The following is a 20,930-nucleotide window of genomic DNA, read 5'->3' as shown; positions in this document are numbered from 1 at the left end:
AATTTATTGACATCACAACTGTGTACTAAACTTAACTGCTTCAGCAACTATAATGTGTGTGTTGGCACAGATTTATTCCACTAAGCCACAGTTAAGCAATCCAGATGGTATATAAATGCAGTATGACTGGTGTGAGTGACATGAGATTGGCCATCACAAAAAAATGCACACACTCCGGATCACAGGATAAGCAGAGCTAAAATTACAAATCTTAATCCCCTCCATGCAAACACGCAAAAAGTACAAATACACACAAAGCCACACGTCATAATACTCGTATATTACACAATTATAGAAATTGTTTAACTTTCATTTAACTCAAACCACAAAACAGGTGTATGTATTAGGGCAGACCGATATATCGCATGTGATTGTCAAGCACATTTCGTCAGTAAAGCTGGTTCCCTGATTACCACGAAATCGCCATCACCTGCTTTCAAATGGAGCGCCATTTAAAGGGATAGTTCACCCAAAAATGAAAATTTGATGTTTATCCAAGATGTACGTGTCTTTGTTTCTTCGGTAGAACACAAATGATGATTTTTAACTGCAACCGCTGCCGTCTGTCAGTGGTATAATGCAAGTCAGCGGAAACTTGGACTATAAGAGTAAATAAAACACGACAGACAAATCCAAATTAAACCCTGCGGCTCGTGACGACACATTGATGTCTTAAGACACGAAACGATTCGTGAGGTCTGATCGCGCTCTGACAGCGGCAGTGATGTCTAGCACTCATTGAAGTATAAGCGCAAGACATCTGAAGACTGAAGAGAAGACTGCCGCTGTCAGAGCGCGATCAGACCTCACAAATCGAGTGATGAATGCCGCTGGACATAGTGGTGTATTAGAGGTAAAAAATGATATAAATACTGTTCGGTTTCTCGCACAAACCGATCGTTTCGTGTCTTAAGACATCAATGTGTCGTCACGAGCCGCAGGGTTTAATTTGGATTTGTCTGTCGTGTTTTATTTACTCTTATAGTCCAATTCCGCTGACTTGCATTATACCACTGACAGACGGCAATGGTTGGGAGTTAAAAATCATCAATTGTGTTCTACTGAAGAAACAAAGACACCTACATCTTGGATGCGCTGGGGGTAAGCAGATAAACATCAAACTTTCAGTTTTGGGTGAACTATCCCTTTAATAGACAGAACCGTAGATCACTGACAAGCTACGCAATATCGCGTTCATATCGCAAATGAATCGCCTTCGATAATGAACGTGATATTGCGCAGCTTGTCAGTGAACTACGGCTCTGTCTATTAAATGCCGCTCCATTTGAAAGCAGGTGATGGCGATTTCGCGGTAATCAGGGAACCGGCTTTATTGACGAAATGCGCGTGACAATTGTATGCGATATATCGGTCAGCCCTAGTATGTATAAGACCATGCAAGATATCATATGAAAACTGTGCTCAGTGAAAAAATGTAGCAAGAGAATAAAATCATAACATTACCTTGTAGGTAAATACAATCCTGTGCTGAAGCTGCCAAACACTTGAACCTGCAATCAGAAAAAATAAAAGAGGTTCAACTTGGTCTTTCCTACAAGAATCCACTTGTGAACCATCAGCCCCAACAGTCACCCTGTGTTCATATTTAAAACAGGAAAAACCTAAGCATGCAAATCAGACACAAGTATTCCCGTGAGACACTCAGAGTTTTTGTCTGAGTGCATGAATGTAATTACATGCAAAAAACACACTAGGACTGAAACTGGTGAGAAAGATGTGACCTCATATAAGACACATGAATATTATGTTGACAGTTACATGCTATGCAAACCTATGGGACAATTGTTCTCCATAACTTAAAGGTGTAGTATGCAATATTGACAGCTAGTGGTTGAAATTGGGTACTGCAGTCCAGATTCAAAATACTGGAGAGAGTTGTTTCCCCCACCCCTGCCCCCGCCTCCTCAGACTCGATGCTCACACAGGTTGCCAGATTAAGGACACACAACAGGAACGAGAGCAATTGACAATGGAAGGCGATGAGCCTTACACTGCAAGTTGAAGAGCTGATTTATCTGCGTTTTATTATGCCTCTAGTCATTGGGCTTTTCGGGTCTGTTAGAATCTGAGATCTCTGACCCAGTTCATTTGCTGGCTTCCATGGCTACAATACGCTGTGATTTCCACCAAATGGCCACCCGGGGTGTCGAAATGTGAGTAAACTGGCAGTGGGCGGGATCACACAGACCAAAACAAAAACATTCCGAAACAGAATGCACATTTCAAAGTGGAATAACTGGCTGTAGGTACTAGGTATTGTTTTTTGAAAACACAAGTATGTGAACTTAACATGTTTCATAAATATCTGCAAAAAATATATTTTTATGCTTTAGTACAGACAAAAAAAAATTACATACAGCACCTTTAAATAAGTGCAAAATAAATATAAATGAAAAAAATAATAAATACACATTTAAGCCAACCATAAATAAAGACAATAATTTAAAAAGCAGTGAAGTATTCATTCACACAGGGACTTAACGACATGTATGTGGTTCAAAAATAGCAGGTTAAGCCTCTCCTTGCACAGTTAAATACTCAATCTTCTTACACAGACACAGACTGCTCATATCCTTTAGGTAATGTTGAGTGAGTGATTGAGAATAATTGATCTTTAGTACTAACCATTAGCTTGTACAGTGATATCAGCTCACAGGAGAAATTAACTTTTTAGAAGCTAGAATGTCTGACAATAAATATGCATTCCCAAATTAAACAAGCAACCAGACTCTGACACTGAGGAAGAGATGCTAATTCTGTTCCTTTAATCTGTAAGCGCAGGAAGACAAACACAGCACCGTGAGATCCAAAATAAACATGCCCCTGAAGACCTCAGAGTCATACTTCGATTCATCTGATAAAATGCATTTTGAATGCATTTTTTTTTTCATCTTTTCTTCTTCCCAAAACACAAAGGTCAAATCAGACCGTTGACACACTTTGGAATATTTTTGAGCAAACAAACAACTTATTTGTTCATTAATATAGATGGATAACAGGCTGAAAAATGAATACATGTATTTAAAAATACATTTGAGCAACTGCCACCTCTGGAATGTGCTAAAGGGTCACTGTTGATTTAGCTGTGCTATTCTTTTAGCGGATTCTGTACAGTTTAAACTTATGTTTCTTTTCTTTATTTTACATTCAACACACATTAGGCATATTTCTTTCTCTGTTAGAAAACAGCCATAAGCTGTCTTTAAAATTCCAGCTGGCTGATAGACCTGACATAATCATCAAACCGAAAGAAAAAAGATGATTAGCCACCAACCAATTCAATATGGCTGGACTGAACAATGCAAACTGAAAAAAAATTAAATATTTTTTAGATATACATGTGAACTGAGAAGAGTATTTCTTCTATTTCTGGTGGGTTCCAGTCACAACTTAGAAATGGAGTACCCCAGGGATCTATATTTAGACCTCTGCATGTCAATGACACCGGTTTAACGATGAACTACTGCAAGAACAAATCCACACATGGTGTTTGATATTTAAAAGGTCAACTGGAAAAGTCAAAGCTGGCAAGTGTTTATATTCGTATTTATTTATCCTTGACAGGTGCCATATTGATTGTGCCTCATTGTCCAAATATTCAAGAATACTAATTACATAAACCTCAAGAAAACAATCAGTTTAACTAAGGCCCCATTTACACTGCACGGTTCAAGTGACCCAATTCCGATTTTTTCCTCCCATGTGGCACAGATCGGATATGAGTCACGACCGTGTAAGCAGGAAAAAAGCGCATGGATTCCGATTTTCACAGATCGGTTTCAGGCCTCATTCATATGTGGTTATAAATCAGATATGAATCGGATACGTGCGTTTGCGCCTGCAGTGTAAGCGGACAGATCGGATGTTCCCCTGTAAATGCGACTCCTGCGTCATTGAAAAGTGAGGGTTTTTTAACATTTTGCGGTACAGACATAGCTATAACAAACGGAACATCTCTAGTTGACTGGCAGATTATTAATTTAATTTGTTTGTGTTAAATAAAAGGCGATCCGACGTTGAAATGTGTTGCTCTTGAAATCACACTGAGTGCTCGTTGCCGCTGTTGTCAGTGACGACGGCTCGTGCACAGACGCGCGCTTAAGTCCCTATTCGTTCCATTGAAACCACAAAATAAAAAGCACACAAACTTACAACTGCCCTTGATATACAATCACTGATGAATGCATTTGTTTTAATGACAAAAAACAAAACAAAAAACAATTGTATAGGATGGCGGATTCGAGCCCATGAAGCTGTGAATATCTACCCGTACCCGAGTATTATTCAACTCACACGCTTCCAGCGGAGCTGCGTACGTATACTGTCGTGAAGAATTTGTATGATTTTTATGTAGGGATGTAACTATTGCATTAAAAGGGTTTCTATATGAATTCATGTCAATAAATTAAGCTCAATGTACCATTGAAATTGATCTGTGACGTCATATAGGCTATTTTTGGTACGTTTCGCCAAGTGCAGTGTAAAAAGGAGACATCCGATATAGGTCACTTTTAAAAGAAATGTAAGCACGTCGTCCAAAAAAAATCGGATATGGTCAAAAGATCGGATCTGAGCATTACGACTTGCAGTGTAAATGCGGCCTAAAAGGTGCGTGTGAGTAACACTAACCTCGGCATTGGGCCACAAGTCTTTGATGACTCTCTGGATCCTGGTCACCACCTCCTCCCTCATGTGCTCCTCCTCTGGACGAGGAGAAATGTAGTCATAAAAGTCCTTTATCTCCTCATGCAGCCTGGAGAAAAAGAGAAATATAGTATTACATAATCTAGTTCCTCAAAGAGTGATTGCATTGTTAGCAATAAAGTTCTTTCATGTTTAACACAAATAGCTACATTATAGTGATTTATCAGCACAGTATCACAATTAGGTGATGATAAATGTTAAACCTGTTTCTGATGACCTGAGCTGTTGTCATTCAATAACAATAAAGAAAGAATAAGATGTAACACAGCCAATAGTATGCATGCAAAGGGTTTTTGTTTTACTAGGTTAAACACACCTAAACTACCACAAAAGTCTGGGGTCGGTAAGATTTTTCTTTTTAATATTTTTTCAAAAGTAATTTATTCATGTGATGGCAAAGATGAATTTTCAGTAGCCATTACAACAGTCTTAAGTGTCACATGATGCTTTAGAAATCACTCTAAGGCTATGAGCAGACTGCCAGTAAAAATAAGATTTTTTTTTGTTATTTCCAGATTTTATCCAGATGGGGGTTTTTTTTCTCCCCCCAAAACTGATTCAAAACACATTTGGAGGTGGTTTGAAATATGATTCCAATCAGATTTTTACAGATGTGTCTCAGTCTGGATGCTCAAATCATATTTCAAATGGCCTTTTACGTCACCCTTAACGCAACACACAATGGTAATGTCATCAAAACTGGTGATGGAAATGTTGGTATTAATGCTGTGTTTAAAGATTATGTCCAAAGATTTCGGCATTTTCTTGTGAGACGGAAGAGTTCTGCAGGGCGCTTATCTGGAGAGCAAGATGATGCACCTTCATTTTTCCTGCATCCATTTTGAAAGCCTCGTCACATTTGTGGGTACGCCTATGTCATTACCAAAGCAACCCATGCAGATATGTCTGGACACATAAATCTTATTTGATCACGGGCAGTCTGCCTGAAAAGATCTGATTCGAGGAAAAAAAAAATCTGATTGGCCTGCAGTCTGAACACAGCCTAACATACTGATTTGGTGCTCAAGAAACATTTCTTATTATTATCAATGTTGAACATTTGTGCTATTTAATATTGTTGTGGAAACAGTGATATATTTTTTCAGGATTCTTTGATAAGTTCAAAGAAACACATTTTTGAAGCAGAAATATTTCGTAACATTATCATGAATAAAATGATCAATTTCTTAAAAATGCATAATATATATATATATATATATATTATATAATCTTACTGACTCTAAACGGTAGTGTATGCTGTCAGGTAAGCGACGAGAATATTGGTTAACATGACTCAGGGTGACAGAAGAACAGAAAAAAAAAAAAACACACCCTAGTTACACTAAAGTAAACATTCAAACGCAGGTTACTACAGCAGGGAGAGCCAGTGAGGCTTCTGAGTCAAGAAGAGGGTAGCTAGGTGACGCCTCATTATTACACATCTCTATTAAATCTCTAATAAATTCATCAACCTGAATGCTACATTTAAGCAATGGTAGCAGAATCCATTCACTGAAATAATGTCTTGATGACGTGCAAGTTCAATATGTTCAGTAGACGAGTGCGCCAAGGTACCTGCTATCACCTCTCATTCTCTTCCAGTTCTTACTAACACTAGTCTTCTGGTGCCAGGTGCCAGGTGCCAATCTCGTGACCAGGACTGAATCCACACATGCCTGCCAAACTGGCCTCTGTCCTCGCTCATGTACACATAGCTACTGCTGCAGGTGGTGTCATCATTCTGTCTATTTGCTGAGTTAGCTCGCGTAGGACTTAGGTAATGATTCCAATAGCCCTCCAGTAGCTCAAACAAGGCGCTTGCAATGCCAAGGTCATGGGTTCGATTCACAAGAAATGCATGAATTAATAAAACGTGTGCTAAGACACACATGCACATTTGCTGGAATGTCCTGTACAAAATACATTTTAGCATGATTTGATTTAAAGAAGCTAAATTTATGATACCACCATTGATTGTTAATTTAGGGTTGTCAAAAGTAAAGACTTCGGTACCAAGTCAGTACTGATATTTAAAAAATGTGATGATACCAAGCATTTCCCCCTAGCATTTTAAGTGCTGTTGAGCACATTCTTTAACTCCTCTGATTGGCCATTTTGTTCACACGCTCAACAGACCGGATCAGTCTATCAGGAGATATATTAGGGATCCACTGATAGATGTCTGCTTTCAAACACTCCCATGTGTATCTGAGTAAGTGCTCTTTGAAGTCAAAGATGTCCATTTACAACAGGTTTTTGAAGCGTTGATCACTGTAGCCAATCACAGACATATCTGTTGAGCACGTGAGCACAATTGCCATTCAGAGGTGTTTAAGAATCTGCTTAACAGTGCTCAAAATGCTAGGGGGAAATGCTGGTATCGTCACATTTTTAAAATTTCAGTACCGACTTGGTACAGAAGTTGGTATTTTTGACAACTCAAGTTATTTCTACATTTGCTAACTGCTTGAGTGGCCTAACATTAAATATACTGTTCTTTCACAATCCAGTCCCTCCTCCACATTTGACCGCAAGTGAATGTTGGTGGGCCACATTTAATTTGTCACATCTTCAGCTTGTGCAAAAAAAGGCATTCAGATAAACTTTTAATCCCAGCATCCCTTACGTTCGACTACAGCCGGCAAACTAAAGCTCTCACTCTAAAGTGTATGAGAATCAAAAGGCTTCCCCATGTCATCTGCTCAGGCATTTTAAAAATTGACAGGATAGGTGAGAAACAAATCACACCCTGAAGAACAATTTGCACTCTGGGAATCCTAGGCATCTTATTACTTAAGAATGAGACTCACTCATTAAAAACGCTGAGAATTATTCAAAAACTATGCGCTGATTTCCATTTCAAATGAAAGAATTGGTTATGTGAAGGTAAAGGTGCTTATCTGAGTGGAAACATTTGCTTGTCTGAGTGGAAACACTGAATGGAAACACATAGTTTTATCTCAAGGAAGGTCTTAGTAGCTCCGGTCACCCAAGTTGCACAAACAAGTCATGCAAAGCTTTGAGCATAAACACCAACACAGACACACACAAGTCTCTTGGGGTCTGATTGGTGGCTAAACGCATTTGTCTGACCGTGATGGTGAAACAAAACTGCATGATAAAGTTCTGCCCTGGGCATGACGCTCTGCAGAGGCAGTTTGACAGCATTCTTCAGGGCCAGCGTAGTGCCGAATTCTGACCCCCGCCAAATTATTACCCCCCCCCCCTAGTATTGGTAGGTTTAGGGTTAGGTGTGGGGGAGGGGTTAGGATTAGGGGTGGGATCAGGATTAGGCAGTCAGGTATAGCGACTTCAACGAGGGGGGTAATAATTTGGCAGGGAGTCAAAATTGGGCGCAACACCGGCAACCACTGCAACACGAACTCGCCCACTGCAGACACACACTTATGACTCCACAGACACAGGCCACTGGGTTTGTGTGATATGAGACAAAGGGTGGCCCAGGTTACCAAGACAAAAATCATCATACTTGCAAATCAACAAACGCACAAAAAAAAAAACAAAAAAAAAAAAACATTTTACACTAAAACAGAATATGCACGACATACATGCAAAAAACAAAGGTTTTTCACTGGCCCATATAAAGTGGTTGAACAATGAAACTGAAACACTGGCCAATATAGTGTTTTACGCCTATGCACAACATTCTATCAGTAAGAGGAGTGTGTGTGAGGGTTGAATTAGCCGAGCAATAGCACAGATGTACATAAAATATTGCCATCCACACAACATAATGGGAGACATATCAAAGTTCAAAAAAGGACAAATTGTTGATGTGCGTCTTGCTGGCTCATCTGTGACAAGGGCAGCAAGTCCTTGTGGTGTATCGAGAGCTATAGTATCCAGGGTAATGTCAGCATACCTCCACATAGGACAAACCACATCCAACAGGAGTAACTGTTGATGCAAAAGGAAACTGTCTAAAAGGGATATCCAGGTACTAACTCAGATTGTATCCAAAAAATCTGTATTTTCTCCAAAACTGTTTGTCGGGAACACCACAGATTCAATATTCATGGTCGGGCTGCTATAGCCAAATCTTTGGTCACTCATGCCAATGCCAAATGTTGCTTTAATTGGTGTTGCTAATTGTCCACAGCCCAAGATTTGCACTATGTAAAACATGTATTGTTTTCTGACAAGTCCACCTTCACTGTTTTTCCCACATTCGTGGGATTTACGTGTGGAGAATCCTCAAAGAGACTTAACACCTGGACTGTTGTGCACCCAGAGTGATGCACAAGGGTAGATCATTCATGGTTTGGGCTGCAATATCACTGCATTCCCTACTATGCTTGATGGCCGCAATCTAAATATTTGTGAGCAACTTTTGGGTATTTTGGAGGAGCAAGTCAGAAAACCTCAAGCATCACATAGTGACCTGGTCACTGTTCTGCAAGAGGAATGGCTCAAAATCCCCCGGCTACTGTGAAAGGCTTCTATCTATCAATCCCAAGATGAACTGATGCTGTATTGGCCATACTAATAAATTACTGTGGTCTAAAACCAGGTGTTTCAGTTTCATTGACCAACCCCTGTATATATACACACAATATACATTTTTGCAATAAAAGTTCCTTTTACAAAATTTTTGTTGTATATTTATTAGCTTTCTTTACAATATGGAAATTTTGTGAAACAAAGAAAGCAAGTTCAGTTTAGCAACGAAACTGAAAGCAAGAATGGAAATAGGGTCTGAATGACCTCTTGATCTCAACACATCTGCTGTTACAAAACACAAATGGACAAGAGTGAGCAGAAGCCGACAAACCAAGACTGATCAAATCCAAAACAAGACGAGGAGTTGAAAAAAAATTGAAAGCACTCAATCTAACTGGAGTTAAATAATTCCCAGCAGGACGTTTAACAGTTCGAAAAGCACATTTGACCACAAAGTCGTCCACCCTGACTATGGGAAACTGATTACACACAGAGTCTGAGTTTCGTTTCACAGAAAAAGTTGTTCAGATCAGTTTCAATTCTCCAGAGCAGCCTGTTGTGTCCTCCAATCGTGCACAAGCAGCATGCAGTTTACTCTCAGTGTCAGCCAATCAGAGAGCAGACTCTGTCGCTATAGGAAACCCTTCACCGTGAGGCCATTCAACACAAAACACAATTTTCACTGCTTCTGTTGTGGGTTGACTGACTCACAAGACACATAAATAACAGCTCACACAATCATCCTTATTTATTTGAGTAAATACATTTTAAAAGCTCCATATAATATCTCTTTGTTGTCTTTATTTTAAACATGTCATTGACTGATCCAAATGATTAAAGTTGGCATGAAATGGAAAACACAAAAACACCATTTTTTTCTAAATGCATGTTTATTGATCAAATTGTGAACAATTTTGTGCAGAGGTTTTATTTCTTTAAAAACACTTTGACCTCATAACTGGACCTTTCAGTGAAAACGACAGACTTCTGTTCAGTAACATATGCCAGACTTCAATCGTTTAGTCTGTTTAAACTCCGCCCCTTTAAGCTCACATTCATCAGCCTTCAATTTTGAGTGCATGATTTTGATGCGTGTTTGTGGAGTGACAATGACTCTTTGTGGTAAAATAAGACTTGTCAGTGTCATATTGGTGATGACTGTATTCACTATTTTGGTCATCTGTTGGCTGAGATAACAACTGCTGTTATTAGTCTTTCCTTTCTGGAGATCACCTACAGAAATTCTCAGGGCCTGAAATTCACGTTTGAAAATGGGGGGGAACTCCCCGGTTAGGGTGGGGGTAGCACTTGTGACACAAATACATATATGTGCATGACACAATCAGATGCAATACTCTAATTTATTACAAAACTGACTTTTACTTAAATAGGTAGCTTAAGGGCACAGATCATCATAGTTACAAAGACCATTCAAAAGTTTGGGGAAAGAAATCAGAGTACAGTTTTTGGATACTCTACCCACCTCTGCCATGGAAAAGGAAACTTTCAAAGGAGAGGAAAAAAAAAAAACCTTTCCTTGGCCATGCAATGTATCTCATAAGTGTTTCAGTGGCAGCAAGGCCTTACAAATTGAGTCATACTTGTAAAGAAAGGCTGATGAGATTAATAATCTGCCCTCTACATCCTATATTGTTCTTATGGCCCTGCAATAACACCCACAAGTTACCTCACCAAAATGTTATCTTTCCCATTTCTATTTTGAGATCATGTCAACTTGACCGATTTTGATTTGAGCCAAACAAACAGCACTTACCGTGTAAAACATACAGATGGTTGCAGATGCCAAAACATTGCCTTATTTTTACAGAAGCTCCATGTTAAACTTTCATCTAGATGTGTAATCGACACTGTCATGAATCAGTAACATTCAAGCTATTACATGATAGGGGTGGAGAAAAATTGGTGTCAATTATTCTACGATCAACTTAGACAATGCTTTTGGGAAACGCTACCCTGGACACGCCACACTATATCCAAGTTATGTTGTTGCTATATTATTAATATTATATAATATTGTTATATTACTTATTGCACATAACAGTATGATGTTTGTTAGAAGTCTATTACTTTATTATAGTGATTCAGAATATGCTGAAGTCACATTTCTTTTCCTGTTGGTTCTTTGCAATGCTGGGACATATGCTGGCAAATGTAACCTTCCAGTTGACTTGCCAAATCACTTCCATTTGTTTTATTAATAAAAGATTGGGAGTAATTCATTATGGATCATTACAAATATTTTACTTTAAAAGTACCAAGTACACTGAGAAAAATGAATCACTGAGGCTGCAAGTGTAACATAAAAAAAAAAAATTCTTTTTTACAAATAAATATTTGTTTTGTCAATTTACTTGGATAACTTGAGTAGCTTAATTTGGATTTGTAGCAAAAACGTATATATTGCACGTCTTATCTTGAGTAATCTAGACAAGGCTTTGTAAACACGTGCATTTCCAACATACTATTTAAGTAATATTTACTTAAATATTTACTGCTGGATTTGGCTGATGCAATGAATGACGTTTTTATATATATATATAGCAACATAAATCTAGCAATTTTTCCTCATATTTCATATTTTAAGGCAATTTTTTTAACAGTGTTGTCAACAACGGCCGTGAACGTTGTTTTGCGCCGCACCGCACAGCTTACGGTCCGTAGACATCGGTCTACACTGCAACGCATCAATGGAAACTTTACAAATCCGGACCGATGTTGGAAGCTTCGCAACCGCGTGCATACCTCAGGTACAGGGCATCCGTTTACTGTCTCATCGCGCTGCACCGCATATTGTTTACCTTGCTTTTGATGCGTCGCGATGCTCCTCGCATTGCTATAATCTTGTCTTTATTTATTTAATTGTTTGGAAAGTCGTGGATTTTTGTTTTGTTTTACTACTGATATGGAATCACTCAGTCAAAACGAGGATGTTTGCTGCTTTTTCAATAGGCCTATATTTAAATGAACATTTACTTAATTTTATTGTGTATAATCTACTTACTGAGGGATTTCTAGTTCCCAGAATGCTTTGCATCGGATTTAATTCGAAGAGAAAATGCTTAATTTGTTTATCTTGATGTGTTTTTAAGCAAGATATATAAGTAGAAGACTTGTTATTATTGTTTAATGTTCTATTAAGGTGGGATTTAGAAAGGTTGTCGTCATGTTGGGAGTTTTGGGGGTTACCGTCGTGGTGATAAGTGGAGCCTGACGTTAGGTTGACGACAGGTTAGCGTAGAACGGTATATGAGACAATTACTTAATGAGTAATTGTCTGCAGTAATACTGTTATGAGGTTTATTCCTACAGCATGCTGCTCATTACATGTGACGCAAATATTACGTATGATTAATTGAAGACATTATACTGTTATTTTAGGTGAATATAGTATATACTCAATTTCTTTGAGTTATTTTTATGAGAAAAATTGAGTAGAAATTACTCATAGGTGCATGTTGAAGACATGTAAAAGACAAGTGGTCAAACACAAATTAGATGAGTTAAAAATACTTAGAAGTCTGATGCAAATAGTTGCCTCAATTTTTTTTTTGAGTAAAACCAAGGCAACATTTTTTTAGTGTTACACAGTGGCAAAAAAAGAAAATCTGTATAGAAAAAAAAGATGCATCGATAATCATTTTCTAATCGCATCGCAGCCCACTGAATCGTAATCGAATCGAATCGTGATGTGCCCAGAGATTCCCACCCCCATTACATAATAGGTATGTTCGACTTCGTCTGGATATAACTGATCGGCAAGAGTTGCCGCTTGCAGTCGAAGATAAGCTACAAACGGAGTCGTGAAGTCAGACACTTTCTGCTTCCCATACTGACACTCGCACTGTTTACATACTTTATCAAAGATGAAGTGAATTAAATACAATATCTGTCCAATACACAGATGCTTCAGAGACGTTTTCATTCAATACTTTATGTACTGCTTAATACAGCGTCTGTTTGTACCAGAATGAAGTTCAACATAAGCATGTACTATTAAAATACCATCAAAGTGGGGTCTATGTTTTATATCAGTTTTATTTTGATAAACATGACACTATAACATTACAACAACATGAAAAGAGCTTTTACCGTTATAAAACACAGATTTGTGAGCATTAGTGTAACTGAAGGTGTCAGAATAAACACGAAACACACATGATCGTTGTCATGTGGTGAATCCAGCTGTGTCATCATCAGAGCTCATGGAGAAGCTGCGTCGGCTGAGTCAGCCGACTGCTCTTGAATCGCTCACACTGTACTTTAAGTCACAGTGACATGGCGTCTGCGCTGTCTCAAGTCGGAACAAAATTTCTGACCGGAATGCACTGTTTCAAGTCAGACACCGATCGGTCTGCGCAGCGCTGCATGAAGTCGAACACACCCAAGTTCAAAGTGTACCCCACCCAACTCTGACTCAAGTCTGACCAAAACCTTCCTGGTACATTCAATAGGGCAAAACATAAACAAGTGTCAATTTCATGTTGCTAGGCAGAGCATGGCCTGGTGTCAGTTGAGCAAGTAGTCAGTCTGTTGCTTTGCAGCCACAATGCTCAGCAGACCATGACAAAAAAACATTCAAACTAAACCTGATCACACGTTAAACGCAGTCAGTCATTCGCTAAAAGATCAGTTCCTCTCACATTTTGATCCTCTACGTCTGGTGTAAAAAGACGAATGATTTAAAGGTGCCCAAGAACGTTCTTTCACAAGATGTAATATAAGTCTAAGGTGTCTCCTGAATGTGTCTGTGAAGTTTAAGCTCAAAATACCCCATAGATTTTTTTTAATTAATTTTTTTAACTGCCTATTTTGGGGCATCATTAACAATGCACTGATTTACACTCGGCGCCGCCCCCTTAAATCACGTGCTCCCTGCCACACCAGCTGTTGACTATATTACAGCGCATTTACAAAGTTCACACAGCTAATATAACCCTCAAATGGATCTTTACAAGATGTTCGTCATGCATGCTTCGAATTATGTGAGTAAAGTATTTATTTGGATGTTAAAGTTTTATTCTGAGTGAATTTGAGGCTGTCCTCCGTGGCTAACGGCTATTGCTACACTGTTGGAGATTTATAAAGAATGAAGTTGTGTTTATGCATTATACAGACTGCAAGTGTTTGAAAATAGCGACGGCTCTTGTCTCCGTGAATACAGTAAGAAACGATGATAACTTTAACCTCATTTAACAGTACATTAGCAACATGCTAACGAAACTTTTAGAAAGACAATTTACAAATATCAGTAAAAATATCATGTTATCATGGATCATGTCAGTTATTATTGCTCCATCTGCCATTTTTCGCTGTTGTTCTTGCTTACCTAGTCTGATGATTCGGCTGTGTGCAGCTCCAGACGTTAACTGGCTGCCCTTGTCGAATGCCTTTTATAATGTTGGGAACATCAAGGGCTGGCATTATGCAAATATTGGGGCGTACACCCCGACTGTTACGTAACAGTCGGTGTTATGTTGAGATTCGCCTGTTCTTCGGAGGTCGTTTAAACAAATGAGATTTATATAAGAAGGAGGAAACAATGGGGTTTGAGACTCACTGTATGTCTTTTCCATGTACTGAACTCTTGTTATTTAACTATGCCAAGGTAAATTCAATTTTTGAATCAAGGGCACCTTTAATCCAAATTAGCCTGTAGTTACAGTGGCAAAACTTTTAACAATTCAGTTTACAGGAATAATGTGAATGGTTTTTTACATGTCAGACTAACTGTCAGACTCAACTGAGCATTGTGTATAGAGACATCTTTCTAGTAAAAAAACTAAAACTAAAAGAACATACAGTGATGTGTGGCACATAACACAAAAAACATCTTTCTTATTAGGGAGAGTTGCAAGTGTGTGAATATGCTTTACATATTGAAGGTTTGTATTACAAATACTGGTTTCATTTGAATAGTTTTTACAACCTTCAACAAACCTTATATTTGAAGCAAATTTGGAATTAAAAATGTTCTACATTTGCTGCCATATTCAGGAAAAGAATCTGTCATCATTTACTCTTGGTATTCCAATACTGTATGACTTCTTTATTTCTGTGGAACATAAAATAAGATTTATTTCTGAAGAATGCTGCTAACCCAACAGTTTTGGTCACCACTGACATCCAGTTGTATGGACCAAAAAAAAAAAAAAAAAAAACTGAGATGTTCCTCAAGATATATTTGCATTCTACAGAAGAAAAAGACATACAGGTTTGAAATGACCCGATTTGAAAGGGTGAGTAAATGACAACAATTTTAACTTCTGTGTGAACTAACCCTTTAAGGGGAAGGGACTGCAGCAGGTAAGCATTTGATCTGGTATGATTAAAATGAATAAAAGTTTACCAACAGCAAAGCGTTTCTTAAGTTTCAAATGTCAATGCAGATTCCAAACATTCTGCTACTGGTCCAAAAAAAAAAGAAAAAAAAAGAAACATGAGCAACACATTCTGACATCACCCGTTCATCCTGACCACCCTGGGAAAGTGCCCTTGTGACGAGGATGAATTTTTGCTGAGTGGTCTAATCGTGTGCGAGACTGTCTGGGACAGTCATTCCTCTAGCACATGACACCAAAGACTATAGATATACAAATGGTGCACTCCTATTTCTTATGAAAGGGAGAAACTGCAACGCGCAATACAGAATACGTCCCGCCTTCTAAATAAAAGAGCCAATCGCTGATTGGCAAAGTCATTGCATCAATGCAGGTACCGTTAAAAGCTCAGGTTCCCATAGAAACCCGAAACTTGTGTTTAGAAATGCACATGCGCATTGGCTGGTCTTGCATGAAAACAAAAGATTTTGTTACTGAATGATATAAAATGTTATTTAATCGTGAGTTTGGCAAGCAGTTTGAGATTTCAGGATTCCTCCATTTAAATAAATAGAACTGGATGCCCAAAATAGCTGCCCGGAGGCGTTGCAAATATGGCCGCCAAGAGAACAGACTTTCCTTGAAAGGGACTTTAATGATACTCTCACAACTCCAAATCCTGCTGCTAGTGACAGAATCAGTCAAAGACCGAAAGCCCCTTTCAGGGAAGCCCCATGTGATGACACTAAAGGATGGTTTTCTATTACATTTTGCCTCCTTCAACCAACTTGCAATGCCTCTCTCATGCCCCATAGTGACGGGTTAACCTAATGACAGTGATAGATGAATATGTCTCAACTCAAATGCACATAGCAGAGCTATAATAGGAAAAGCATCAGCCAGAAGGAACCTTGCTTGACATTTTGTAATAAATAAAACAAACTACTACAGAATAATTCTTACTAAAACTTGCATTCAGTGATAATCCTTATGAAAAGGTGATATAATTCCCAATTCTTTAAAGTTTTAACGTGATCAAAAACTATTCAAAGACATGAAGTCAGGCCACCATCTGTGTAGCAACAGCTACTGAATACAAATCAGCGTCTTTGTGTCAGAAAATATACCCTTTGCATCGATTCGGTGGTCTTCAAGAAGAGACCAGTGCTGAATTCATCCTAGAAATGAGGGGGGAAAAAAAAAAAAAAAAAAAAAAAAAAACACAACGTTCAGAAGACCCAACATAAAAAATTCAGCAGCAGCACAGCTGTGCCTGGAGAGAGGATTTCCCCTCTCCTCTCACTGCAGCATAGCTGTCAGGCAGATGAAAGGATCTCAGCTCACTCTGATTGGCTAGAAGCACTGTGACATCACAGAGATGGGGATCGTGTGTCAGCTGGGAGGGGGAGCATTTGTTTTGGGTAGAACAGGGAAGGAACTTGCTCAACACACAGAAAATATAAACACAGAAAAATCTCTCCACAGTCCGCACCGATTAATACACACCCATAAAACCATCTGTCTCTCTTCTCACACCTCCGAACACAACAGCTAAAGGATTATAGTGGGAAATTATCCTCCAGCTAACACATGTACAAAATATTTCTATGATGCAAGTTAGAAATATTCTGCGCTGTAGGAAGGAATCACATTTCACATCCCGGTTTTCTAAATCCCACAACAACTTATCCCTCTACAGAACGAGATTAAAATCTTATAAATCCTGTAAGATGGAGCAGACAGGAGTTTACTCATATAAGAAATGGAAAAACAGTGAGAGGGGATCAGGTGAGAAGGTCTGTAAGGTGAAGACTAGAGTATTAGAGTGTATTAGAGTAATCACAAAGGAATGCATTTATGCAAACACTCTGCTAACATTACTATAAATGAGGATAAGGCTTGTTGGCTGTACTTTGCTCTGGGCTCCACAAGCTGCTGCACATATCACAAAGTAGGGCTATCTGCACTTTAAAAACCTACCAAACCACCACCACACCCACTACACCTAATTCTAACACCACACAAACCAGAATACACAATCCAGTACTACTTCCACATGCTTCGTTCAAAATGGTACCTCATACAGTTTGACAATCGACCTCTCTGGCACGCAGGAAGATGTACTTATGGACATTTAATGCTTTTAATAAAGTATTGCCATTAAAGCCTAATTGAATAATTTTTTGGTTCAGGGAAAATGTGGTTTGAGAGCATGTTGTTGATTTAATTTTCATCATTTCACACAGGGATAGTTCACCAAAAATTAAAGTTTACTTCCATTCATCTTCAGAACACAAATGAAGATATTTTTAATTTACTTGCATCATTTTTATCCACCTATTTAAAGTAACCATGGTTCAAAGCATCCATCCACGTACTCTAGTAGCCTACTCTATGTATGTGTGCTGATGAATGTTCAAATATGAATAAAGGCCTAAATGAAATGTTCACCATAAAGTGATCGTATCTCTTCATAATGTCCTTTGGATTCAATTGTTAAATTCATATAGATTACTTTTTGCACTTTTTGAAGAGTGAAAATTTGGTTCTGTGGACTATTGTGGATGGACAAAAATGATGAGAGAATATCAAAAATATGTTCATTTGTGTTCCCAAGATGAAGAGAAGACTTATGGATTTGGGACAACATGAGGGTAAGCAAATGACAAAAATTTAAATTTTGGGAGAACTATTTCCTATCAAAAACAGCTGCAGCAATCCTAGTAATGACAGCAATAAAAACATGGGAAGAAGTCAGTCATTATGATGATTTATGATCATTGAGTAACCAAAGTATGAAGTGCAAGGTGTAGATTATGGACTGACTGAATGACTAAGAGGAAGATAAGAATTAATAGAGGCAGTACCTACAGTACAGCAACTTTATGTAATACAGATCTGGAGGTTTCCATTTGAGATTGGTCTGAATAAAAAACCCTGTGAGAAAGGGAAAAGATCTACCGAGATATGTAGTAGTCCATAACGGCCAATAAATAAGCCTTTAACTTCTAGTTTAGCCATTTTAGTTCTATTCTTCTTTAATTACAATTTTTTTTCCACAAAAAAATACCATGGCAACAATTATTTCCAAAACACCAACTGTTACTAGTGTAAAACATAACTAATTATGGCATCTCCTTCAAACTGTGTAAGATGTAAAACTGACACAAAGTAACCACAGTTTTATTGTTTGTAGTAACAATGGCATTATGACAGAAACCATACATGCATGTAGGCTTGTGACAGTCAGATACAGGGATAGTTCACCCAAAAAAATGAAAATTCTGCCATCATTTAATCATCCTCATGTCGCTCCAAACATGTCTAATGCAGAACATAAGAGAATATATTTTGAGAACTGTCTCAGTGTTTGTTCCACAGAAGAAAGAACCTAACAGATGTTTAAAAGGACAAAAAGGTGAATAAATAATGACAGAAGTTCCGTTTTTGGGTGAAATCCCACTTTAAGCCCAAGTGGACTTTGAGAGAGTTTGTGTTACTTGTAATTTTACGAGTATTCGGGCACTAGAGAAACGTCAGGGGAGCAGCTGACAAGCCAGCGCAGGTCATTTCAAATGGAAGGAAAGGATTGCAAGGATACTCTAGACATGCCAAATATGGTGAGGAAACGACTCGGATGTCGAACCACTGCTAAACCTGCGAGAACCTGCTAGTTATTTTTGTAAATGGACGGTCGCAGGTCCAACATCGAGCTGTTATTCAGGTCATGACATGTTTAACGTGCACTGAACAACCCTCAGTATCTTTAGTGTCAAACGTGTAGGCCAGCTCCTGAATCCGAGCAAACAAACGGGCCCTGCTCCGAGGTTATCGTACACCCACACATATAAAGTTCATTTCTGCACTCACCCCACGACGCCGTCCGGATAGTTTCTGCTCTTCCACGGTGTGCCCGTGTAGACGTCCTCCACCCCATCAGTCAGCAGCAGACTCCTGTTAAAGCCAAAGGTGCTCGCCTTGTTGTCTCTCTTCCTTTTGCTTGGCAACTCCGTTCCCACTCCTGCGACCCCACTGCCACCCACTTGCCCCCCTCCGCCGACACCCCTGCCCGCCCTACTGCTGCTATTATTGTTATTGGTTTCCAGCGAGATAAAGTCTTGTTGTTCGGAGACCTCGCTGTCAGGTTTGGATCCAGACATCCCCTGATGATCCTTGGTCTTTCCGCTGCTGTCGGCCGCGTTGCTCGACGCACCGTCCCCGCCGCTGCTGCTGCCGCCGCTCGTCAGTTTGGCGCTGGATGTGTTGCAGTTGTTGTTAAAGTAGAGGTTTCCCAGTGTCTGTGTCGTTTCCCAGATGTGCATCCACAGGTTGTTGGCGGGTCCGCGCTGTTCTGGCTGAAACCAGGCGATTCTAGGATCCATCAAACGCTGAGCTGCTGCAGGCACACTTGCCCCCAGAGCAGAGCCAGGCTCGGTTCGCTTAACCCACTAACGGGAACACACACTCGCCCTGGACAGCAACTAAAATATCCTGTGCGGGTCCATTAACGTCTCTCGGGACAGGAATACACCAGTGTAAACGGATTGTAAAAAGACGTTCTACTTAAAAAACGGCAACCGTCAAACTTCAGAGCACGAGGAATGGAGAAACGTGAGTGTCGTCTGTGTCACTGCCTCTGACCCGTTTCTATCTGAGATCGTGTGTCTCAATGGCGGACAGACCGCGGACTGCGCATGCTCGACCAGGCGCGAGCGAGCTAGCATCGGGGACGCGCTGACTCCGAGTGTTACGCAAGAGCGCACGTTACAGCTTGTGTTACGTAACAGCAGCAGGTTTGATACACTGTAGTACGAACCTCTCGCTCGTGTCATGTTACAAACGTACCCTGTAAAAGGTGGCGCTAATCCAATGAGCCCTATATCTAGTGCGTGGGGTCTCACTGTTATCTTATAATTGGATTATTTTGTAATGCACTAACAGAAATTAGATTACTAGGGAACACAGTCCGCGAATAGAATATAAACAACAGTATTATTACTGTGGGACAGGTTCGACCAGTGTTTCTTTTTTACTACTTAAAGGGACAGTGCAAAAAATAAATTAAAAAAAACAAATATACAATTGCCATAAATTGTTGTTTCAAATCTGTACTTTTTTTTTCTTCAATGAAATGGAAAAGATATTGGGCAGAATATTATTTACAGACAGCCTTTATTCACTTTCATTCCATCATTTTCTGTAAAATGAAAGTGAATGGTGACTGAGACAATCATACAGTATCCTAATTATTGAGAAATATTTTTATTTTATATGCTTTGTTTTTGTTTCTTCAATCAGAAATGCAAATTTCAAAATGATGCAGGCATCGCTAACTAAGCATACTAATGATATATCATGTCAAAAAGTTTAAAATAACCAAACATCTAGAAGACAATGTTTCTTTCT

The 20,930-nt window shown here is 39.0% G+C and overlaps 1 protein-coding gene across 3 annotated transcripts in view; it reads right to left on the bottom strand.

Annotated features, from left to right (window-relative positions):
- Positions 1 to 20,223, bottom strand: part of tent4b (terminal nucleotidyltransferase 4B) — a 31,684-nt gene extending 11,461 nt beyond the window's left edge. Inside the window, exons 1-3 of one of the 3 annotated variants that reach the window (XM_048185007.1) lie at positions 19,395 to 20,223; positions 4,651 to 4,774; positions 1,465 to 1,511 (exon numbers count right to left, since the gene is read on the bottom strand). In XM_048185007.1, the coding sequence (XP_048040964.1) occupies positions 1,465 to 1,511; positions 4,651 to 4,774; positions 19,395 to 19,906 (683 nt within the window). In that variant the 5' untranslated portion in view covers positions 19,907 to 20,223. The remainder of the gene's footprint in view (positions 1 to 1,464; positions 1,512 to 4,650; positions 4,775 to 19,394) is intronic. The other 2 variants (XM_048185006.1, XM_048185004.1) reach the window with 2 other exon arrangements.
- Positions 20,224 to 20,930: the final 707 nt, after the last annotated feature.

This window comes from Megalobrama amblycephala, linkage group LG3 (genome assembly GCF_018812025.1).
Source record: "Megalobrama amblycephala isolate DHTTF-2021 linkage group LG3, ASM1881202v1, whole genome shotgun sequence".
NCBI lineage: Eukaryota > Metazoa > Chordata > Actinopteri > Cypriniformes > Xenocyprididae > Megalobrama > Megalobrama amblycephala.
Note: the sequence above shows the minus strand (reverse complement) of the source record. Positions and strands in the feature narration are given on the sequence as shown.